This window comes from Pocillopora verrucosa, chromosome 1 (assembly GCF_036669915.1).
Source record: "Pocillopora verrucosa isolate sample1 chromosome 1, ASM3666991v2, whole genome shotgun sequence".
Lineage (NCBI taxonomy): Eukaryota > Metazoa > Cnidaria > Anthozoa > Scleractinia > Pocilloporidae > Pocillopora > Pocillopora verrucosa.
Window position 1 is genome coordinate 26291015 of NC_089312.1, and position 24762 is coordinate 26315776.

General features: G+C 37.4%; 2 protein-coding genes across 3 annotated transcripts; both read left to right on the forward strand.

Annotated features, from left to right (window-relative positions):
- Nucleotides 1–561: 561 nt before the first annotated feature.
- LOC136282950 (uncharacterized) lies at nucleotides 562–12274 on the forward strand. Of its 2 annotated transcripts, none has more exons than XM_066171103.1 (7): nucleotides 562–702; nucleotides 2973–3262; nucleotides 6080–6332; nucleotides 7091–7418; nucleotides 8107–8222; nucleotides 10017–10200; nucleotides 10786–12274. In XM_066171103.1, exons 2-7 carry the CDS (start codon nucleotides 2976–2978, stop codon nucleotides 10839–10841), a joined length of 1224 nt encoding a protein of 407 aa, XP_066027200.1. In that variant the 5' UTR covers nucleotides 562–702; nucleotides 2973–2975; the 3' UTR covers nucleotides 10842–12274. The 2 variants fall into 2 exon arrangements, with proteins under 2 accessions (XP_066027200.1, XP_066027204.1); XM_066171107.1 differs by having other exon boundaries at nucleotides 8110–8222; nucleotides 10786–12273.
- Nucleotides 12275–13535: 1261 nt separating this feature from the next.
- On the forward strand, nucleotides 13536–23886 carry LOC136278037 (uncharacterized). Its single transcript, XM_066161209.1, has 7 exons — nucleotides 13536–13672; nucleotides 15717–16006; nucleotides 17425–17677; nucleotides 18364–18691; nucleotides 19369–19481; nucleotides 20605–20788; nucleotides 21384–23886. The coding sequence occupies exons 2-7, from the start codon at nucleotides 15720–15722 to the stop codon at nucleotides 21437–21439; spliced, it is 1221 nt and encodes a 406-aa protein (XP_066017306.1). The 5' UTR covers nucleotides 13536–13672; nucleotides 15717–15719; the 3' UTR covers nucleotides 21440–23886.
- The last annotated feature ends 876 nt before the right edge of the window (nucleotides 23887–24762 follow it).

Sequence of the window (24762 nt, forward strand, 5' to 3'; positions counted from 1 at the left end):
CACAGAAAAATTTCTTTGTCTTTCCATTTATTTTTCCCGGGAAGTTCGCCAAAGAGCCTTAACTTCAGGCACTCGACCCAGTTTTCATAAATCACGTTCTAACATATTGTACATGGTCTATCATAATCGTAAACATCCCCTCCGAAGAGAATTGCAAAAACCAGTGCGCAACGAAAAGTATGAACCAAGAAATAAAACAATTTTATGTCGAACGTACTTATTTCTACGTTTTTTTTTTATTTTCACTCGTTAAAATCGCCAACTATTGGTGTCCTTATCGTGGTTGCCGTTAACATTGTTATAACCTTCCCTCTTTGCTGAGCCCCTCCTCACTGGAGAGTTTGCACTTTTTTCGTTTTAAATATCGAAAGTTTTCAACCAGATTCATATAATACTCAAATCTGGGTGAAATAGGGATAAAAAACCGACAAGTTGCTCGTTGGCCTTCAGTTAGTCTTGAACAAATTCCCCTGCCCTCCCCCTCCCTGGTGAGTTCTCCATCCCAAAACATTTCCTGTCCAAATATCATGAAGTACATCATTGAAGAAACCGAAATTAATCATACCATGATATCGGTACAGCTTCTCCGATTTAAATACGTGAAGTGAGAGTCAATGTTAGAGTGAATTAACGCATCAGAACTCAAAGGTTTTGTCAGCTGGGATCAAAACAATATTTAACAATACGATTTTGTTTCAGACGGTATGTAGTTTTTATTCCTTTTCCATACTTGAACAAACACTGCTCTGATTCTAGCTATCCAATTATTTTATAGTATTTGAAAGTCTATAGATGACTATTTACAATATCGTTCATAATATTTTTGACGAAATTGATGTATTAAAGTTCCTGGAGCGTCAAAGTTCTCGGTGTATTCAGTACGGTCATAGCGCTTAGAAAACTAGAAAGAATTTCAACTGTACTACGCTGAATTCGTGGCAAATTTGCCGGAATTATAACCAGGGGTCTCGAATTCAAGTCATTTACGCTGATTCTTGGCGAATTTTTCCTTGTTTGTCATTTTGAAGTTTCAAGATTTTTTGTGCGTTTTTCGCAGATAGCCAAGTGGTCTTTCTCTTCACTGTTAGGATTTAAATTCTTTTATTTATTTTTACTTGTGTTCATTTCTTTGGTTACACATACACATTGGATAATTAATACATTAATATTTCGGCGCTGTTTTAATCTATAAATCTATTATATTCATTATTCCTGTATGTGTAGGTTATCTACGTGAATTTTATTTGTTAGAGCTCAGCGTTGTTCTTCTAGAGAAAGATCTTCCGCTGACGAAAATTAAAAAGTTGTGTTTTCATTTCTATCTAATCAAATTTGTTGTTCTTGTTACAAAACCCCTGAAGTTGGCTACATTTCTAAAGGCCAGTGAGGGTTCATTTCCGTCTGACATTTCTGACGTTGGTCGCTTATAAAGGGACCCGCGATAAAGAATTTTGGCGATATATGGAGAGACCTATTACGAGGAAGGACTAAGAAAATGCGAGTGCTCCGCAAGGATTAGAATTCTGATCAACTCTGGTTTCCGGGTCGGAAAGCCTATCAAATGAGCAACAGCGAATTCATTTTCAAGCTAAACGTCATATTATAAAGTGTAGGTTCTTACGTGATGAACATTCTGCGTGCCGTTAGGATCAACAATATGATATGGAAGTCGTTATGTTCGTTACGATAGACTTAGAATTCTTTTTTGCGAGGACTGTTTTCGAATCAAAGATGAGCCTTTTTCCAATGTGAGGATTTGAACTTATCTGATTCCATAACAATTGTTCTGTGTTGGCACAATCTGCGGTTTTTTTATGTTTTGTTTTGTTTTGTTTTTAATATTTTGTTTCCTTTATCGAAGAAAATGAAAGAGGTGACGTTTGATTTCGATCTGTTCCAACTACGTATTCTTGGTGTGCATTAAATTGAGATGATCACCCTAGTTCTAACTGGTTGTTGTGGACTTTTTACGTGTTATTATTTCAGTGTATTCCGCCTGTATTAGCCCGCTGCGTTTTGAGTTACAGTAACTCAAAATGCAGCTGTATTTTGTGATGCTTTTTCCCGTTACTGCGGGGTCCATTTTTAGATGATGATGTCTGAAGTCATGCATCAATAGCGGTGAGCATAGAGACACACTCGTCGTGAAGTAAAACATACCCTCTCTCCTTTTTTTTCCTTATTTGAAAAAGTTGGATAAACATCTTGAAAAATCCGGCGATAATAACATTCGAAAAAATATCTTAAAAGGCATCATACTCAACGCAAAATATTATAACGTGCGAGACACAGAATCGTCTGCCGGTGATATTAGGGATTCTCAGCCGATTTAAGAAATGACAACTAATTATACGTCAAAATACCTTGTCAGCAAAGCCATACTAAAACTGATATCAAAAGCGATAAAAAACATGTGCTATATAGTATGTTCTGTTGGGAAAGCTCAAATGTTTTAAAAAATCTGAAACTATCAAATGGCGAAAATTCTGACTGATCACGGACATTTGCAGATTTACTCCCCTCCCCCACCCCCTCGATCCAGTCAAGCCCTGGGATCCGATTCAAAAGCTGTAGATCCGAACCTTGGCCAGGTCATTGTGTTCGTTTCTTTCTAAGATGCATTACTGACAAAATGCCTCTTCCCACTTAGGAGTGTAAATGATTTTTAGAAATGTAGCTAACTTAAGGGTTTTTATCAATTGGATAATGAATCGAAATTTTTTCAACACTCTTCCTGTAAAAGTTTATTTTAAAAAATTCAACAAAGAGACGAAGGCAGGGGTAACCTGCCATAGTCTAACATCTTATTCAGGAAGAGTAAAACCTGATTGGTCTACATTAGAGGTTGCATTGAAAGTCTCTGATGGGTCCCTATGATATTAATGTAATGACAGTTACTACAGTGGGTTTGACCCGAATAATTTTTAATGCATTGTGAATTGACTATCGATTTACTTCCGATTTGTTCTCAGATCATGGAGGAGTCACTAAGAAAGTTTGCCGAGGAAAATTTCGGTAAGAGATGCTTCCCCGCACTTCACGGCGAAATCGGTAAGGTACAACCCCTGACGATGGTGGTACAAAAGAATCGGCCTCTATGGAAGCGACCTTTCGTAAAATTGGAAGTCATAGTCCTTGCAGAACTGGCGAAATATGTTAAAAGTGAAGAAGATAGTAAAGTGTTTCGTGATTACGCGAAATGTAAGATCAAAGAGGAAATGCTTATCTCATCGCCGCACGAAACAATTGCCATGGGATCCAGGTATGATCACGCTTTAACCCAATTTTTTCGGGCATGGCACATCAACGTGTTGCATCTTAACAAAGTATGTTTAAAAAAATAAATAAATAAGAAAAAATACTGGCAAGAACATCACGAAAGTAAACCGCAATTTTTTGTAATTAGTCCTGCCTTTCTCGCTGCTTTCAAAACTGTTTTTACCGGACGACGAGTTGAAGCAAGTAAGGTAAAGCTCCCGGTGCAGTGTTGTTTTTTTAACATTCACGGAAGGTTTCTCAAAGGTGCATTCTTCGAATGCCTTCAGTCATTCTTCTAATAGTGATGATAACAATTGGTCTTTATTTAGATGAAAACACAAATCAAAAGTTAAAAAAATAAAATTAACTCGAACATTCAAAAATAAGCACTTACGAGATGAAAATTGACCACACTGTTCATTCATATCCGAAAAAACAATCTATTAAGGAAGCTGTTCATAGACGTTCTGAACATAATTTTGGAAATGTGCGTCACATTTCAAATGAAATAAATGGAGATTCCAGTCGACGTCATCCACATCGGCATCACCCCTGTCATTGATGTCATTATAGTCATCATTGCTCTGGTTAATTAAGGCCTGGGTCACCCTGCCTTTAACCCATATTTTTCACAAAATTTAGAATAACTTAGCTATTTTGCGAGGGATTTTTCTCATACTTGGCAGAAATGTGTATCACTACCATCTCTCTTGGACTGAATTGTGGCAGCGTAATATGACACTCTCAACAGCCAAAAACAGTTAATTTAGGCGCCAAATTCGTCGGTTGCTTTCTTGAGCAAATTCCCACCACTAAACACAAGGCAAATCAAAATGCAGTTATCGCTATGAATATTTGAGACGTTTCTCATTGTTTTCCCACTTGGAATGGATGCCAAAAAAAGAGAGATGTGCTAGGCAGATTAAATCAAGTTTTGTCTCTGCGAAGCTGCTTCCTCTTTCATGGTTTTCGCCCGAAAACATCTTAGCCTCTACCTGGTTCCAACCGCTGTAAATGAAAGTAATCCTACAGGTTCCTATTTATTTGGAAAAAAGACAAATTAAAACCGTTTAAGAGGTGGGAATTTTGAAAACTCGCAGTCACGTATTCAACTTAGTGTCCGCCATTTTGACACGCGAGTGTTCAGAAGCAATTAAACTTACCTAACAACTGCTCTGGGGGATTACTTTTGTAAGTAAATTCATCTGCTTCTTGGAGAAATTGTTTCCAAAGCATTCAAAAGCCTAAATTTTGATAGACACCATAAGTATACACATCATGATATGATAGAGGATTTATCAAGCTAAATTTAATTTCAAAATTGAATGGTATATCCACAATGAAACTTTTTTCTATGCATTTGTTACAAAACATAGTACTTTTTTCTATGCATAAGTTACAAACATTGTAAAACGCTATTGAGCTCTAGAAATGAGCGCTATATTTTAAATTCATGTTGCATTGTATTTGTAGTGAAGTCAATGAACATAGGTAGGTTCTATTTGGCTTTAAGACAGCGATATCATGTCATTTTTTGAGGAAATGAAGATAGCAAAGAAAATGTTATTACCTTCTTTTGATGTCTTCCTATAAATTGTCGGACTTACCAGCGAAGATGGGGAAAACCAATGCAAAGCCGACACTTGGATGCCGGATGCCGTTCACGAACTACGCGATCTTGATTCCAAGTAACTATGGTTACTCGCGCAGTCCACGCGAATTTCGCGAACCTTGCTAGGAGGGCACTGGAGGCGAAAATCATTTTTGACCCAGGCCTTAATTAACCTGAGTTATTACCTTCTTTTGATGTCTTCCTATAAATTGTCGGACTTACCAGCGAAGATGGGGAAAACCAATGCAAAGCCGACACTTGGATGCCGGATGCCGTTCACGAACTACGCGATCTTGATTCCAAGTAACTATGGTTACTCGCGCAGTCCACGCGAATTTCGCGAACCTTGCTAGGAGGGCACTGGAGGCGAAAATCATTTTTGACCCAGGCCTTAATTAACCTGAGTGCAATTTTTATCGTCTTCATCACTCTCAATGCAACTTCCATCGTTTAAATTCGTCTTCGCAATTGAAAAGTCATAACACTTTCATCGTCCACATGATTTTCAGTATCACTGTTTCTGTCTTTATCATTGTGATCGTCATCATCATTGTCGTTTTCGATGTGGTCGTTACTTTCACCGTCTTTTTCATTACTATCGTCGACATTTTTGCTGTCACCGTCGGTTTTGATTGTCATCGTCATCATCGTCATTACCAATGCTGCGTTACTACTTTGTAACAGACCTCGCTCACCGAGGAGTCTCTGTGGCTCAGTGGTAAAGTATCGGCGCGCGAAATCCGAGGGTCTGAGGTTCGATTCCCAGCGGGGACTCAGAAGTTTTTCTTTGTCACACGCTCGTGACAAGACGAAAAAAAAAAATTTCTTTATCCTTATTATTGTCATTGACAATGCTATTGTCTCGATCAATGTTATTTTCTTTATCATCAGTCATTGCCTTTGTCCCTCTGTTATTGACATCGTCGTTTTCATTATCTGTGACATTGCATTGCTTTGGGTTAATGTCATTGTTATCTTCTTTGTCTCTATCACTGTTATTGCCGTTTTCGTTTCCATTGCAATGGTCGTGTGGAAGTCACTCTCTCTATGTCTGTCAGCAAAGGAACTGTTGTATCATTTTCTGAACCAGGGAAACACACTTCCTCTTTATTTCCCGCTGACATAGCTAGCCATATAGCTTAATTTGTTATCATTATTTCATATCATTTTGAGTTATGTAGAAATTTGTATATATTTTTTTTAATCTAGAGAACAAAGCCTTGGTGTGGGTGTTGGAGGAATTTTGGAGGGAAACATCAGATTTAGTAATGATCAAGGAGTTCTAAAACTGGGAAAACTTAGCCAGAAATATATCGATGATTCAGATCTCCGTGGCCTTTTAGCAAAGACCGCAATGGATCCTACCTTGATGAAGAGTTTCGCCGAAGGGGATAAACTGCTTCTTATCACTTCTGTGGTTTACAGTGAAAAGTTTGAATTAACAGGGCAGAGAAAAGAAGAGGTAATGCCTACTTTTCTTTAACTCGATAAATAAAACAAACAAAGTAGTTCAACTATAATTAAGGTTTAACCTCTCCGCCCTTACCATTTCCATTACTTTCCTTTAAGGCTCAAGCTTGTTTGATTAGGTTCCCAAGATCAAGAAATCTTCTCAAACTGGTTTTAGCGGGGATGATAGACATTAACGAACTTAGTATTTTTTAAAACCCTTTTTTTGCTTCGAGTGAACCATAGGATTAGAAACGGAAAGTTCATTAAATAAATAGACCGACTTCATTTAGAACTAGCTGGACTTTCATACGAATGTAACAGTATTTGAAACTCATGAAATGACCTACTAGGAGGATTTTTCCGTCGTCTGCGATTCAGTGATTGGCACTGGTATTCTTTAAGATACTTTTAGATATTATTACATAACGCTAACTTACGCACCCGAATCCAACGACCCTACATCAAAACTAAATGTTGCAGAGATTACATTTTAGTATGTGATCACCACTCAGCAATAACTAGAAACGAGATGACAAATGTTACGTTGTTCCAATATTGAAGACCAATTGGAATCACACGTATATGCAGAAACGAAGATTCACATGGCAGAGTTCTGTGTTTATGCGTGGAAAAAGCTTCCATTCCCAGTTCTAGAAATATTTAGTTGATTAACCCTGCCTCGCTGATGTCTAACCGAATTTCTGAGAAAGAAACATAGAAATTTGCCTATTTATCATAAAACTATCTTATTTATTTACCTTGTATCAGACCGAGGCTGAAGTCAATGTGGATGGGGTGCCTGTGGCAAGTCCGTTTGTCAATTTTTTTAAGACCACGGCAACCAAAATGCATGCCCGCTACAGCAGCTTAACTCAGCATCCAAAGGTGGCATCTAGGCCCGCACATGCACCACTCCTCTACAAGTGTTGCACTGTTGATTACATAAAAGAAGAAAATCGACTGAAAATCAGGAAAGGGGAATACGTTGGTAAAGTAGTTGCGAAGGACACCACAGCCGAGGGTCTTGTAAAGCGTGATGACGAAGATTATGACAACACTATGATGGAAATTTTCTCAGACGAGACTGATGCACCAGGTGAGATCTTCAGGTACTTTTTATGCCACATAATTTGAAAACGGTATTTAAACTCTGAAAATGCAGCAATAAATTTTTGTGTACACTGGAGAACAGATCAAATGATAACTGTCCCCGATCTGCTACAACATTCAACCGATTTGGACACAGTTTTCAAAAAGTTGCATTTTCTTCGACCGTATATTTGGAATAGTGTTGGTGGTAGACTTAATGTCAACACATTATTTAAAATAAAAAAGAATCTGAGAGTTTCAAATTGATCAATGTCTAACTAAGAGCTACTTCTTTTCACTCAACCATTTCCTGTCTGGCTTCCGAGCCTCCACACCACTAGGATAAAGAGAATTCAAAAGTCAGTAAGGCTACATTTTTGTTCTGGAAACAATGCGTGGAATTGAGGGACTTTTATTGTAGATACATGCTTACATTAACTATAGAACTACTTGTCTACATCTGCCGGAATTTTACCCACCCATACTCGCTAAAACTTGTCCGAAGTTTGCTGCTTTAAAATGAGCTGCCTGTGTCAAACTATTTCACAAAGTTTACGGAGCCGGTGAATAATGATGCAAGTCGGCAATACACACGAACTACAAGATTGTCGCGGTTTCAGAACTGAGCGGAAAATATAGCTAACAGGAATCGGTTGGGTATAATCAGCACCTAAGTTTCCTTCTTTTCAATCAAGCAGCCCCTCTCACTCCGCAAGATGTCAAGAAACTGGACTCGATGCTTCAAAATGTTCTTCTACCTGTGAAGAACATAGACAAACGCAAGGAGCAGATTGGAAAGTATCTTCGTTGGGTAAGTTAGTCTAAGACATCGTTCACGTTTGAATTAAACAACCTCCACATCCATAGTAAACATAACTGTAAGAGTAGGTTCTACGGTGTGAATACTATCTCATCGAGAAATGGCTATAACAATAGTGCAATTTGTCCAAATCTAGTGTACAACGGTAAGACTTTGAGTAAAACTGTTTGGTGCGTGCATCTGGAAGAATTTATCACTGAATTCCGCTTTTCTTAAATTGTTGTTTTGTTATTATTATTACTGAAATATGTAACAAAGCCTTCGTGAAATTTCTTACCTTACTGCGTTGTTCACTATGCTTTCACCGTCAAGTTATTTCGAACAAGAAGTGATTAAAGATCATTAGTTCATACTCTATGATACACTCGTATTTAGCTAGAAACCTTGTCTACTAGACCACAGTGAAATCGTAGTCCTATTTTTTCACCCCAATTAATTTGATACCTTTTTTGGGGGGGGGGGGGGGGAGGGGGGTTAAAATTGTCTTTACTAACTTTCAACTAATTCGATAACTTGATCTATATAATACATCTAAACAAATGGGCAGCGAAAACACTCGTGCGAAGGTAAAACAAAGAGTTAGGAAATTTGAATGCAGCTATAGTACGCTCCTCTTTAATTCTTTAACTGATTGTATATATGTGTATCTATGTATATATATATATATATATATATATATATATAGATATATATATATATATAAATATTATGAGAGGAAAAAAGGACGCAACTACATTTCCCGACAAGCCTGTTTCGTGAATCGCTTCACTCTTCAGGGGTTTAATGAAAGAATATTCATGTGACTATCGTGTATATACTAGGAGAATTTACATAATACGCGGTAAACTTAAAAACTTTAAAGTTCAGCTGTTGCGTAGCAACGCTTTGTTTCTGTGTGGGCATGAAGATACGAGTTCGTTACGCTTATTTAGTGATGAGAGGTCGGGTCGGTAAATTATCAGGAATTTTTCTTTTAGGCAGAGGTTGCATCTTTTACTGGAGCTGTTGTAGGGAGAGTTAGATGATAAGACGCGCCATGAAATAGAATAGTCAATGTTGTCGTTCTTGAGTGTCCAGATGTGTTTGCTAAGTTCGGTAGAGTTTTTGTGCTTGGCGTGGCGGAATGATGCGGTGTGATTTCTGTGTCTTGTTTTGAAGAAACCGACTTAAAGTTTTTAACGTATTAAGCACTGTTCCACGCGAAAATCGACTTGCAGACTTCCTATATATATATATATACATATTAAATAAATATACGTATGAAATACAGGCAAATTTACATACAAGAGTGTTTTTGATGAGAACACATGTTTCACTTATTTCATGTACATTTTCAAGTTGCAACGTTTTTGAAAACGGACGGACATATATATATATATACATATTTATAAAATAATTCAAATAGCACGCGCGCTCTGATTGGCCATAAAACCATTTTACATGAGCGTATGTAAACACGGTTTTCATTCCTCTTTCATTAGTTATTTTATAAAAGAAATGTAAAATGGTTTCCGTGTTTACATAGCCTGATGTAAACACTTGTGAGGTTGGGAGAACACTCGATAAGCTTCGCGTCGTGGTTTCCTACGCTTATCTCGTGTTCTCCCAACCTCCCGCGTGTTTACATCAGGCTATGTAAACACGGAAACCATTTTACATTTCTTCAATATATATTGATTAGACAGTAACTCCTTCAACTGAACTTCCGTTCTGAGAGAAATAGAAAAGTTAAGTAGAGTTTCCCTACCTTACTCTTACATCCCAATTATTATTATTTTTTAAAAGTTTGAAGCAGCAATGGTATCAGAGCAGGATGAGGTCCTAATTCAAGACTCAATAGCACCGGATGACTGTGAACTTCTCAAACTTGCGTCTCTTTCCGCCTCAGAGGGATCAACTGTGCTGGACATATCATCCCTCACAAAACCAGATATTCACGGATACGTTGTTGTCCTTAAACACCTTTTAGGTAATTGACGGCTTCATGATACAGATGTCAATATCAGAATATCTCATTTTTCAAAACATGGAATCCACACAACTCGCAGCGATCATGCTTTTCATATATTTCTGAAGTGAAGTTTAAAATGTCATTATGGTGACTGCGAGATCTAACATGTCGTTTTTGCTCTTATGAAGGTCACTGTTACCCACCAAAACTCGTGTGAAAGGAAAAACACCATTATGAAAATATCTTACTTTAATTTAAAATCATAAGTTGATATAACATTTCCATGATATGAGTATACATTCAAGTGATTACCACATTCAGTGCTCTCAAATTGTGTTTTAAAATTGTCTTTCACGGTATAGATTGTTGCAAATCGATCATTCGAGTGACTGAAATAAGACGAATGTAAATTACTCCTCGTGATATGCATGTTCATTCTTTTTTTAAAATCTGAATTAAAAGTGCAGATCATGGGCAATCCGCAAAATTATCGCGCTACACGCTGTCACTAGCGAGGAGACTTGCGACGACTTGCGAAAACATTGAATCTTTTCATTAATATAATATTCTTTCTGAAAGCATTTGTGTTCCTTTTTCCAACAGATTTGACTGATGAAAAGTGGAGAAAATTGGAGCAGTGCAATGCAGAATCTGATTAACCACGACTGTGATAACAATGGCCAATATACTTCTGATACTAGGATAGAAGTTTTCTAATCTAAACGATTAAGGTTTGAGCTGAGCACGTTTGCAAGAAGTAATTTTAATATCAATTTCCGCTTCAATCTTTACCATTGAGTTATTTCCACTTGTGAAAAGTTGTCCACGTAAGATCGCTCTGCGATTGAGTGTTGCGAGACCAAAATCAAACTCATCAAAATAGACCAATTAGAACAATGGAAATTCTGCAGCGAGCCAATAAGAACCTACAGTAAGACCACGAATCTTCTTTAAGGGCAGCAATTGGGATTTATTGGATTTAAGTTCTGCTTCCCCCCCCCTCCCCGTGTTATAATGAGTAGTCTATAGTATGCAAGAGATTTGTCCAAAATTCGACAATGATTATCCATACCATAGGATCCCACGAAATACCGACGGCTTCGCCAAGGACTTCGTCTATGAAAAGTATATCTGATTTTCGTGAGAACTTTAAAATACGCAAGATTCCTTTACTCCTTTGCATCCGTGGTGGGTCATATTTACTCTGTGTTTTCATTTGCTTCTCCTTTATTCCCTACCTTCTTCTTTGAAATGGGATAAGCGTAAGATTCTAACTAACATACAATGATGTCTGGCCAGTATCTTCGGAGAGATCAGCCAACTGGGTTTTTCCATTGATTAAACAGGAAGACTCACCATTTTCTCTTCTTTGAAGCAATGCAGTCATCGCATCTAAAGAATCGCGAATACCTAGCTGTCTAAATTGGAGGACATGTTCCTCCAACATTTACAAAGGACATTTCCCCGCTGCATTTTTGTGTGTATGGCGGTATGTGTGGGATTCACGAAATTCTGTCCTTATCTCACGTCCCAGCAACACGCCCATGCCACATAACGATTAATGCGCACGGCACATCAAGTTAGTCCTCCTACATTTTTCAGGATCATGTCTACGTTACAAGATTCCCTGTGTGGGACCACCATCATCTTACATTCTAGATAATTCTCTAAAGTGACAGAGAACTATTCTAGGGGTTTGAGTAGCCGAAGAAAGACGTCTGGTAGTCAGATATTTCAACTTTAATACCATGATATAACATTTTTAAATCAATAGGGATTATGTAGATTATGATCTTTCAAGAGGTAAAGTTTTGAAAGCTGAAAGTATAAACCTCATTAACTCTTCGTATCTAATTTAAAAGAACAACGAAGCGCTATTCTAACCTACCCATTTACTTCTGTAAGTTTTTCAACGAGATCTAAAATTGAATTAGCGATTGAGAGCATGACTGGTCTATTTGAAAGGTGATTTTTATGTGGACAGCTTTTCTCTTCCCTTAGATGATTCCAAGTAATTGTAATCATAGCATGTAACCCAAGTAACTAAGACCATAGAGTTTGTTTGCTGTAAGCTATAAATTAAAAAAAATAAAGTAAATTTTATCAGTATTTTTGTTTCCCTGACTTAAAGTCTGTCACTTTGTGTTTTTGGCCTTAAAGCAGCTTTGGGGACTAAGGATGGTAGCATGTAGAAATTAACTGCGTTATTCTAAACTTCATAATTATCTTAAGTTTTTTCCATTTAACTCGCCGTTCTCCTTAAAATTAATACTTTCGACAGAAAACAACGGCGTCAGCTACAAGAACAGGGACAAACAAAATAAAGAGCGAGAGAGTGCGTTTTAAAGTTTGAATAGCTGAAGTACAAGACTTTCTCTGGAGTAAAACCCTGGTGGCAATTTTTTATGCTCCAATTTGGCATCCTAGTTACGTGCTTTCGTCACAGATTAAGCTTAAGAGGGATCTGCCACCGATTAAGAATATGATTAGGCCATTAGCAAACTTGTCGGGATAAATGAGTTGATTTTTTAAGCAATCATTTTCCTTGGTGTCACAGTCATAATCATGTTGTTTCTAAGTGCAAATCAAAGGGAACAACATCAGCCCTTCAGGAAGCTTAGCATGTTGTAACCGTAAAAAGAATTTTGTATATAGGCAATGAAAGGAAATCTTTAAAAAGTTCCCTTGCTTCTCTAATGGAGAACTTAGCAACGTCAGTCACTAAGCTAACAATTAATTTCCATCTGCCCTCATCCCTCGTCTACATGTTCTTCTTGGTAACAGTAATGAAACCCTCTTGCGGACTTTTCTTGTTGCTGAGTTGGTCGATCGAAAGATTCTTAGCGGGGAAATTAAAGAGTCAACTTCTCGCTCATGATTTAACATTTCCGGTCGATGAATATAAAAGACAAGAAAAGCTGAACTTGAACCAGAAAAAGTAATACGAAAAGTATGAGCCAAGAAATAAAACAATTTGATGACGGACGTATTTATTTCTACGTTTTTTTTCCCGATCCCGTAAGTTATTTTCACTCGTTAAAAACGCCAACTATTGGTGTACTTATCGTGGTTGCCGTTAACACTCCTGTTACCTTCCCTCTTTGATGAGCCCCTCCTCACTTGGAGAGTTAAACTTTTTTCGTTTTAAATATCAAAAGTTTTCAACCAAATTCATATAATACTCAAATCTGAGTGAAATAGGGATAAAAAACCGACAAGTTGCTCGTTGGCCTTTAGTTAGTCTTGAACAAATTCCCCTGCCCTTCCCCCTCCCTGGTGAGTTCTCCATCCCAAAACATTTCCTGCCCAAATATCATAAAGTACGTCATTGAAGAAACCGAAATTAATCATACCATGATATTGATACAGCTTGTCCGATTTAAATACGTGAAGTGAGAGTCAATGTTGGAGTGAATTAACGCATCAGAACTTAAAGGTTTTGTCTGCTGGGATCAAAACAGTATTTAACAACACGACTTTGTTTCAGACGGTATGTAGTTTTTATTCCTTTTCCATACTTGAACAAACACCGCTCTGATTCCAGCTATCCAATTATTTTATAGTATTTGAAAGTCTATAGATGACTATTTACAATATCGTTCATAATATTTTCAATAACAAGATTGATGTATTAAAGTCCCTGGAGCGTCAAAGTTCTCGGTGTATTCAGTACGGTCATAGCGCTTAGAAAACTAGAAAGAATTTCAACTGTACCACGCTGAATTCATGGCAAGTTTGCCGGAATTATAATCAGGGGTCTCAAGTTCGAGTCTTTTACGCTGATTCTTGGCGAATTTTTCCTTGTTTGTCAATTTGAAGTTTCAAGATTTTTTGTGCGTTTCTCGCAGATAGCCAAGTGGTCTTTCTCTTCACTGTTAGGATTTAAATTCTTTTATTTATTTTTGCTTGTGTTCATTTCTTTGGTTCAGTTTTATGTAAGTTACACATACACATTGCATGATTAATACATTAATAATTTGGTGCTTTATTATTCTATAAATCTATTATATTTATTATTCCTGTATGCGTAGGTTATCTAGGTGAATTTTATTTGTTAGAGCTCAGTGTTGTTCTTCTAGAGAAAGATCTTCCGCTGAAGAAAATGAAAAAGTTATGTTTTCATTTCTATTTAATCAAATTTGTTGTTCTTTTTACAAAACACATGAAGTTGGCTACATTTCTAAAGGCCCGTGAGGGTTCATTTCCGTCTAACATTTCTCTGACGTCGGTCGCTTATAAAGGGACCCGCGATGAAGAATTTTGGCGATATATGGAGAGAATCATCACGAAGAAGGGACTAAGATAATGCGAGTGCTCCGCAAGGATTAGAATTCTGATCAACTCTGGTTTCCGGATCGGAAAGTCTATCAAATGAGCAACAGCGAATTCATTTTTAAGCTAAACGTCATATCATAAAGTGTAGGTTCTTACGTGATGAACATTCTGCGTGCCGTTAGGATCAACAATATGATATGGAAGTCGTTCTGTTCGTTACGATAGACTAAGAATTCTTTTTTGCGAGGACTGTTTTCTAATCAAATATGAGCCTTTTTTTTGTGAGAGGATTTGAACTTTATCTGATTCCAGAACAATCGTTCTGTGTTGGCACTATCTGCGGTTTTTTTTTATGTTTTGTTTTGTTTTTAATATTTTTTTTCCTTTATCGAAGAAAATGAAAAAAAGGTGACGTTTGATTTCGATCTATTCCAACTACGTATTCTTGGTGTGCATTAAATTGAGATGATCACCCTAGTTCTAATTGGTTGTTGTGGACTTTTTACGTGTTATTACTATTTCATTGCGTCCCGCCTGTGTAAGCTGTATCTTGTGATGCTTTTTTCCGTTATTGCGGGGTCCATTTTTAGATGATGATGTCTGAAGTCATGAATCAATAGCGGTGAGCACACGGACACATCCGTCGTGAAGGAAAACACACCTTCTCTCCTTTTTTTTTTATCTTATTTGAAAAAGTTGGATAAACATCTTGAAAAATCGGGCGATAGTAACATTCAAAAAAATATCTTAAAAGCATTATATTCAACGCAAAATATTATGATGTGCGGGACACAGAATCATCTTCCGGTGATATTAGGGATTCTAAGCCGATTTAAGAAATGACACATAATTATACGTCAAAATACCTTGTCAGCAAAGCCATACTAAAACTGATATCAAAAGCGATGAAAAACATGTGCTATATAGTATGTTCTGTTGGGAAAGCTCAAATGTTTTAGAAAAACTGAAGCCATGCTTAAGCAATCAGTTAGAGGGTCTGCATAGAGCTAACTGACCACTGTCAACTTTCCAAAAGTTTGGATGAAAATTGTTCTAAAATTTAATTAAAAATTATCAAATGGCGACAATTTTGACTGATCACGGACATTTGCAGATTTACTCCCCTCCCCCACCCCCTCGATCCAGTCAAGCCCTGGGATCCGATTCAAAAGCTGTAGCAGTTGCTATAGTGGGTTTGACCCGAATAATTTTTAATGCATTGAGAATTGACTATCGATTTACTTCCGATTTGTTTTCAGATCATGGAAGAGTCACTAAGAAAGTTTGCGGCGGAAAATTTCAGTCATAGATACTTCCCCGCACTTCACGGCGAAATCGATAAGGTACAACCCCTGACAATGGTGGTACAAAAGAATCGGCCTCTTTGGAAGCGACCTTTCGTAAAATTGGAAGTCATAGTCCTTGCAGAACTGGCGAAATATGTTGAAGGAGAGGAAAAGACTGAAGAGTTTCGTGGTTGCTCGAAACGTAAGATCAAAGAGGAAATGCTTATCTCATCGCCGCACGAAACAATTGCCATGGGATTCAGGTATGATCACGCTTTGACCCAATTTCTTCGTGCATGGCACATCAACGTGTTGCATCTTAACGAAGTATGTTTAATAAAAAAAATAAGGAAAAATACTGGCAAGAACATCACGAAAGTATACCGGAATTTTTTGTGATTAGTCCTGACTTTCTCGCTGCCTTCAAAACTGTTTTTACCAGACGACGAGTTGAAGCAAGTGAGGTAAAGCTCCCGGTGCCGTGTTGTTCTTTAACATTCACGGGAGGTTTCCCAAAGGTGCATTCTTCGAACGCCTTCAATCATTCTTATAAGGACGATGATAATAACTGGTCTTTATTAAGATGAAAATACACATCAAAAGTTAAAAAAATTAAATTAAATTCACATTTCAAATGATATAAATGGGGATTCCAGTCGACGTCATGCACATCGGCTTCACCCCTGTCATTGATGTCATCATAATGATCATTGCTATTGTTATCGTCCTCATCACTCTCAATGTTACTTTCATCGTTTACATTCGTCTCCACAATTGAAAATGTCATAACATTTTCATCGTCCACATAATTATCACTGTCGCTGTCTTTATCATTGTGATCGTCATCATCATTGTCGTTTTCGGTGAAGTCGTTACTTTCACCGTCTTTTTCATTGCTATCGTCGACATTTTCGTTGTCACCGTCGGTTTTGATTGTCATCGTCATCATCATTATCATTATCAATGCCGCGTTATTGTTATTGCCATTGTCTTAGTAAATGTAGTTATCTTCGTCATCATCATTCTCATTTTCATGCACTTTCATTGTTATTGTTGCCATTCTCAAAAATTTACCATCTCTCTTATTTTCTATCTACAAACATTACGTTATCGATATTGCTGATCCTAGCAGTATGTAGGACGCGTGTCACATGAACTTTGTAACAGACTTCGCTCTCCGTGGAGTCTCTGTGGCTCAGTGGTAAAGCATCGGAGCGCGAAATCCGATGGTCTGAGGTTCGATTCCGAGCGGGGACTCAGAATATTTTCTTCTCGTGACAAGAAGAAAAAAAGAATCTTTCTTTATCCTCATTATTTTCATTGACAATTCTATTGTCTCGATCAATGTTATGTTCTTTATCATCAGTCATTGCCTTTGTCACTCTGTTATTGACATCGTCGTTTTCATGTCTTTGACATTGCATGTGATTGTCAATGTCATTGTCATCCTCTTTGTCTCTGTCACTGTTCTTGCCGTTTTCGTTTCCATTGTAATGGTCGTGTGGAAGTCACTCTCTTTGTGTCCGTTAGTAAAGGAGCTGTTGTATCATTTCCTGAACGAGGGAAACACACTTCCTCTTTATTTCCCGCTGACATAGCTAGCCATATAGCTTAAGTTGTTATCATTAATTCATATCATTTTGAGTTATGTAGAAATTTGTATATATTTTTTTAAATCTAGAGAACAAAACCTTGGTGTGGGTGTTGGAGGAATTTTGGAGGGAAACATCAGATTAAGTAATGATCAAGGAGTTCTGAAACTGGGAAAACTTAGCCAGAAATATATCGATGATCCAGATCTCCGTGGCCTTTTAGCAAAGACCGCAATGGATCCTACCTTGATGAAGAGTTTCGCCGAAGGGGATAAACTGCTTCTTATCACTTCTGTGGTTTACAGTGAGAAGTTTGAATTAACAAGGCAAATAAAAGAAGAGGTAATGGCCACTTTTCTTTAACTCGATAAACAAAACAAACAAAGCAGTTCAACTGAGGTTTACCCTCTCCGCCCTTACCGTTTCCATCACTTTCCTTTAAGGTTCAAGCTTGTTTGAAGGAGTTCCCAAGATCAAGAATTTTTCTTAAACTGGTTTTAGCGGGGATGGTAAACATTAACGAACTTAGTTTTTTTAAAACCCTTCTTTACTTCGAGTGAACCTTAGGATTAGAAACGGAACTTTCATTAAATAAATAGGCCGACTTCATTTAGAACTAGATGGACTTTCATGCGAATATAACAGTATTTGAAACTCATGAAATTACCTACCTAGAGGTGATTGGCACTGGTATTCTTTAAGATACTTTTAGATATTATTTCATAACGCTAAATTACGCACCCGAACCCAACAACCCTACATCAAAACTAAATGTTACAGAGATTACATTTTAGCATATGATGTTGTTGCAATATTGAAGACCAATTCAGATCACACGTATATGCAGAAAAACGAAGATTCACAGGGCAGGGTTCTGTGTTTACGCGTGGAAAAGTTTCTGATCCCCAGTTCTGGTAATATTTAGTTGATTTACCTGCCTCGCTGCTGTCTGACCGAATTTCTGAGAATGAAACATAGAAATTTGCCTACTTATCATAAAACTATCTTATTTACTTACCTTGTATCAGACCGAGGCTGAAGTCAATGTGGATGGGGTGCCTGTGGCAAGTCCGTTTGTCAATTTTTTTAAGACCACGGCAACCAAAATGCATGCCCGCTACAGCAGCTTAACTCAGCATTCAGAGCTGGCATCTAGGACCGCACATGCACCACTCCTCTTCAAGTGTTGCACTGTTGATTACATAAAAGAAGAAAATCGACTGGAAATCAGGAAAGGGGAATACGTTGGTAAAGTAGTTACGAGGGACACAGCAGCCGAGGGTCTTGTGAAGCGTGATGACGAAGATTATGACAACACTATGGTGGAAATTTTCTCAGACGAGACCGATGCACCAGGTGAGATATTCAGGTACTTTTTTTATGCCACATAACTTGAAAACGGTATTTAAACTCTGAAAATGCAGCAATAACTTTTTGTATACACTGGAGAACAGATCAAATGATAACTGTCCCCGATCTGCTGCAACATTCAGCCGATTTGGACACAGTTTTCAAAAAGTTGCATTTTCTTCGACCGTCTATTGGAATAGCGTTAGTGGTAGACTTAATGTCAACACATTATTTAAAATTTAAAAGAATCTGAGAGTTTCAAATTGATCAATATCTAACTAAGTGCTACTTCTTTTCACTCAACCATTTCCTGTTTGACTTTCGAGCCTTTACACCACCAGGATAAAGAGAATTCGACAGTCAGTAAGGCTGCATTTTTTCCTTTTTTGTTCTGGAAACAATGCAAGGAATTGAGGGACTTTTATTGTAGACACATGCTTACATTAACTATAGGACTACTTGTCTACATCTGCCGGAATTTTACAGACACATACTCGCTAAAACTTGTCCGAAGTTTGCTGCTTTAAAATTAAATGAACTGCCTGTGTCAAACTATTTCACAAAGTTTACGGAGCTGGTGAATAATGATGCGAGTCGGCATTACACACTAACGGAGAAATATAGCTAACAGGAATCGGTTGGGTATAACCGGCACCTAAGTTTCCTTCTTTTCAATCAATCAGCCCCTCTCACTCCGCAAGATGTCAAGAAACTGGACTTGATGCTTCAAAATGTTCTTCTACCTGTGAAGAACATAGACAAACGCAAGGAGCAGATTGGAAAGTATCTTCGTTGGGTAAGTTAGTCTAAGACATCGTTCACGTTTGAATTAAACAACCTCCACATCAATAGTAAACATAACTGTGAAAGAGTAGGTTCTACTGTGTGAATACTATCTCATCGAGAAATGGCTATAACAATAGTGCAATTTGTCCATTTCTAGTGTACAACGGTACGACTTTGAGTGAAACTGTTCGGTGCGTGCATCTGGAAGAATTTATCCCTCAATAACGCTTTTCCTAAATTGTTGTTTTGTTATTATTATTACTGAAATATGCAACAAAGCCTTCGTGAAATTTCCAAGTAACTGCGTTGTTCACTGTGCTTTCACCGTCAAGTTATTTCGAGCAAGAAGTGATTAAGGATCATAGGTTCATACTCTATGATATACGCGTATTTAGCTGGAAACCTTGTCTGCTTGACCACAGTTAAATGGTACTCCCATTTTTTCACCGTAATTAATTTGATAATTGTTTTTTAGGGGGGGGGGGTTAAAATTGTCTTTACTAACTTTCAATTTATTTGATAACTTGATCTACATACTAAACAAATGGGCAGCGAAAAAACTAGTGCGAAGTTGAAACAAAGAGTTAGGAAATTTGACTGCAGCTGTAGTACTCTCTGTTCTGTCAACACCCTTTTGATAAGAAAAGAAAAGGTATACATAGTTAATATATATATAAACGAATGTGGGAGTAGAGTCTACCTTGGCATAAAGTGCTCAATGCTGTAGTACCAGAGCTAAGTATACATAAGTTAAAGAATTAATGAGGATGCATCGATCCTCTGCCGAATCGATGCGTCCTCTTTAATTCTTTAACTTATTGTATATATATATATATATATATATATATATTAAATAAATATGCATATGAAATATACACAAATTTAAATACAAAAAGAGTGTTTTTGATGAGAACACATGTTTCACTTATTTCATGTACATTTTCAAAATGCAACGTTTTTGAACGGACGGACATATATATATATATATATATATATATATATATTTATATTTATGTATTTATTGATTAGACAGTAACTCCTTCAATTGAACTTTCGTTCTGAGAGAAATAGAAAAGTTAAGTGGAGTTTCCCCACTGTACTCTTACATCCCAATTATTATTATTTCTTAAAAGTTTGAAGCAGCAATGGTATCAGAGCAGGATGAGGTCCTAATTCAAGACTCAGTAGCACCGGATGACTGTGAACTTCTTAAACTTGCGTTTCTCTCCGCCTCAGAAGGATCAACTCTGCTGGACATGTCATCCCTCACAAAACCAGATATTCACGGATACGTTGTTGTCCTCAAACACCTTTTAGGTAATTGACGGTTTCATGATACAGATGCCAATATCAGAATATCTGCTTTTTCAAAACATGGAATCCGCACAACTCGCAGCGATCATGCTTTTCATACATTTCTGAAGTGACGTTTAAAATGTCATTATGGTGACTGCGAGATCTAACATGTCGTTTTTGCTTTTATGAAGGTCACTGTTACCCACCAAAACTCGTGTGAAAGGAAAAACACCATTATGCAAATATCTTACTTTAATTTAAAATCATAAGTTGATATAACATTTCCATGATATGAGTATACGTTCAAGTGATTACCACATTCAGTGCTATCAAATTGTGTTTTGAAATTGTCTTTCACGGTATAGATTGTTGCAAATCGATCTTTGGAGTGACTGAAATAAGACGAATGTAAATTACTCCTCGTGATATGCATGCGCATCTTTTTTTTAAAATCTGAATTAAAAGTGAAGATCATGGGCAATCCGCAAAATTATCGCGCCACACGCTGTCATAAGCGAGGAGACTTGCGACGACTTGCGACAACATTGAATCTTTTCATTAATAAAATGTCGATGGCTATTCTTTCTGAAAGCATTTGTGTTTCTTTTTCCAACAGATTTGACCGATGAAAAGTGGAGAAAATTGGAGCAGTGCAATGCAGAATCTGATTAACCACGACTGTGATAACAATGGCCAATATACTTCTGATACTAAGATAGAAGTGTTCTATTTAAAACGATTAAGGTTTGAGCTGAGCACGTTTGCTAGAAGTAATTTTAATATCAATTTCCGCTTCAATCTTTACCATTATGTAATTTCCACTTGTGAAAAGTTGTCCACGTAAGATCGCTTTGCGATTGAGTGTTGCGAGACCAAAATCAAACTCATCAAAATAGACCAATTAGAACAATGGAAATTTTGCAGCGAGCCAATAAGAACTCACAGTAAGACCACGAATCTTCTTTAAGGGCAGTAATTGGGATATATTGGATTTAAGTTCTGCTTCCCCCCCTCCCCCCTCCTCCCCGCGTTATAATAAGTAATCTATAGTATGCAAGAGATTTTGTCCAAAATTCGACAATGATTATCCATACCATACGATCTTACGAAAAACCGACGGCTTCGCCGAGGACTTCGTCTGTGAAAAGTATCTCTGTTTTTCGTGAGAACTTTAAAATACGCAAGATTTTTTTACTTCTTTGCATGAGGAAGAATACTTTTCCAATTTCTGCACAAAGAATGCTCCATTTCCAATTGAGGAAACGAGAAATTCCTGTATTCCTCAGCCTTTTTCAGAGAACAACGAAGTTGGTTGTTCAATCATTTTCCTATTTTCATTGGATAGCAAAAATAAATTAAAATACCCCTCAGCGTCTGCGCATCGTTCTACTTCTTGTCCTACTACTTCTAAATAATTTTTTCTAGTCATCGCCTTCGTGTAAAGTCCCCATCGATGGCTTAAAGACTTGATGGTGTCACTCTAACTCCCTCAGAGACTCAATCCCCCATGTGTAATTCTATAAAGTGCATTTCTGTAGAAAAGAACCGAATGATGCAGTTATCTTTCATGAATTCAGCATCATAAAGTCAGGAAAGAAAATCCAGGTAAAGAAAATTCTGGTTTCTTATACTATTGTTTGAATAATCCACGAGGCAGAGATTAGAGGAGCTAAGTCAAAAAAACGTATTTCAATTTGTTTTTTAATTTAGTGATTTGTCATCCGTCATAATTAATTCTTGCCAACGTCAGTTCAGCATCTTGCTTCTTCGTTTTGTGGTGGACCTTATAGCGAGGACATGTCGCTAGGAAATTTCACTGCGCTAAGTAACCGAGAAAAATCGTGTAAACTACACACGAAGGGGATGGTGGCGGGGATGTTTAGCTGGGACATTAGGCGAGACGTAATATTAAACGCAGATTCTTCCCACACGCGTAATAGCAAAAATTGTGCCCATGTTTTCCGTGGTGGGTCATATTTACTCTGTGTTTTCATTTGCTTCTCCTTTTATTCCCTACCTTCTTCTTTGAAATGGGATAAGCGTAAGATTCTAGCTAACATACAATGATGTCTGGCCAGTATCTTCGGAGAGATCAGCCAACTGGGTTTTTCCATTGATTAAACAGGAAGACTCACCATTTTCTCTTCTTTGAAGCAATGCAGTCATCGCATCTAAAGTATCGCGAATACCTAGCTGTCTAAATTGGAGGACATGTTCCTCCAACATTTACAAAGGACATTTCCCCACTGCATTTTTGTGTGTATGGCGGTATGTGTGGGATTCACGAAATTCTGTCCTTATCTCACGTCCCAGCAACACGCCTCTGCCACATAATGATTAATGCGCACGGCACATCAAGTTAGTCCCCTACATTTTTCAGGATCATGTCCATGTTACAAGATTCCCTGTGTGGGACCACCATCATCTTACCTTTTAGCTAATTCTCTAAAGTCACAAAGAATTATTCCAGGCGTTTGAGTAGCCGAAGAAAGACGTCTGGTGGTCACATTATTTCAAATTTAATATCATGATTTAGCGAGTGAGAGCATGACTGGTCTATTTGAAAGGTGATTTTTATGTGGACAGCTTTTCTCTTCCCTTAAATGATTCCAAGTAATTGTAATCATAGCATGTAACCCAAGTAACTAAGACCATAGAGTTTGTTTGCTATAAGCTATAGATTCAAAAAAATAAAGTAAATTGTATCAGTATTGGTGTTTCCTTGACTTTAAGTCTGTCGCTTTGTGTTTTTGGTCTAAAAGTAGATTTGGGGACTAAGGATTGTGGCATGTAGAAATTAACTGCGTTATTATGAACTTCATAATTATCTTGAGTTTTTTCCATTAATTCGCCGTTATCCTTAAAATTAGTACTTTCGACAGAAAACAACGGCGTCAGCTACAAGAACGAGGACAAACAAAATAAATAGCGAGAAAGTGCGTTTTAAACTTTGAAGAGCTGAAGTACAAGAATTTCTGTGGAGTAAAACCCCGGTGGCAATTTTTTTATGCTCTATACGTGCTTTCGTCACAGATTTAGCTTAAGAGGAATCTGCCACCGATTAAGAATATGATTAGGCCATTAGCAAACTTATCGAGATAAATCAGTTGATTTTTAAAGCAATCGTTTTCCTTGGTGTCACAGTCATAATCATGTTCAGAGGGAACAACATCAGCCGTTCAGTAAGCTTAGCATATTGTAACCATAAACAGAATTTTTTATAAAGGCAATGAAAGGAAATCTTCAAAAAGTTCTCTTGCTTCTCTACTGGAGAACTTAGCAATGTCAGTCACTTAGCTAACAATTATTTTCCATCTGCCCCCATCCCTCGCCTAAATGTTCTTATTGGTTACAGTAATGAAACCCTCTTGCGGACTTTTCTTGTTGTTGAGTTGGTCGATCGAAAGATTCTTAGCGGGGAAATTGAAGAGTCAACTTCTCGCTCGTAATTTAACATTTCCGGTCGATGTGTATGAAAAGACAAGAAAAGCTGAACTTGAATTGTTTTAACACTCCACAGAAAAATTTATTTGCCTTTCTATTTATTTTTCCCGGGAAGTCCGCCAAAGAGCCTCAACTTCATGCACTCGACCCAGCTTTCATAAATCACGTTCAAACATCTTGTACATGGTCTATCATAATTGCAAGCATTTCCTCCAAAGAGGATTGCAAAAACCAGTGCGCAACGAAAAGTATGAGCCAAGAAATAAAACAGTTTGACGAACAACGTACTTTTTTTTTTATTTCGATCCCGTAAGTTATTTTCACTCGTTAAAAACGCCAACTATTGGTGTCCTCATCGTGGTTGCCGTTAACACTCTCATTACCTTCCCTCTTTGCTGAGCCCCTCCTCACTTGGAGAGTTTACACTTTTTTGGTTTGAAATATCAAAAGTTTTCAACCACATTCATATAATACTCAAATCTGGGTGAAATAGGAATAAAAAACCGACGGGTTGCTCGTTGGTCTTCAGTTAGTCTTGAACAAATTCCCCT

Excerpts from the sequence above, each read along its gene's own strand:
- LOC136278037 (XM_066161209.1), top strand. The coding sequence starts at position 15,720 with ATGGAAGAGTCACTAAGAAAGTTTGCGGCGGAAAATTTCAGTCATAGA. Across the intron at positions 18,692-19,368 it reads AGACGAGACCGATGCACCAG|CCCCTCTCACTCCGCAAGAT; the intron begins GTGAGATATTCA and ends TCAATCAATCAG. Across the intron at positions 20,789-21,383 it reads TGTCCTCAAACACCTTTTAG|ATTTGACCGATGAAAAGTGG; the intron begins GTAATTGACGGT and ends TTTTTCCAACAG.
- LOC136282950 (XM_066171103.1), top strand. The coding sequence starts at position 2,976 with ATGGAGGAGTCACTAAGAAAGTTTGCCGAGGAAAATTTCGGTAAGAGA. Across the intron at positions 6,333-7,090 it reads CAGGGCAGAGAAAAGAAGAG|ACCGAGGCTGAAGTCAATGT; the intron begins GTAATGCCTACT and ends ACCTTGTATCAG. Across the intron at positions 8,223-10,016 it reads TTGGAAAGTATCTTCGTTGG|TTTGAAGCAGCAATGGTATC; the intron begins GTAAGTTAGTCT and ends ATTTTTTAAAAG.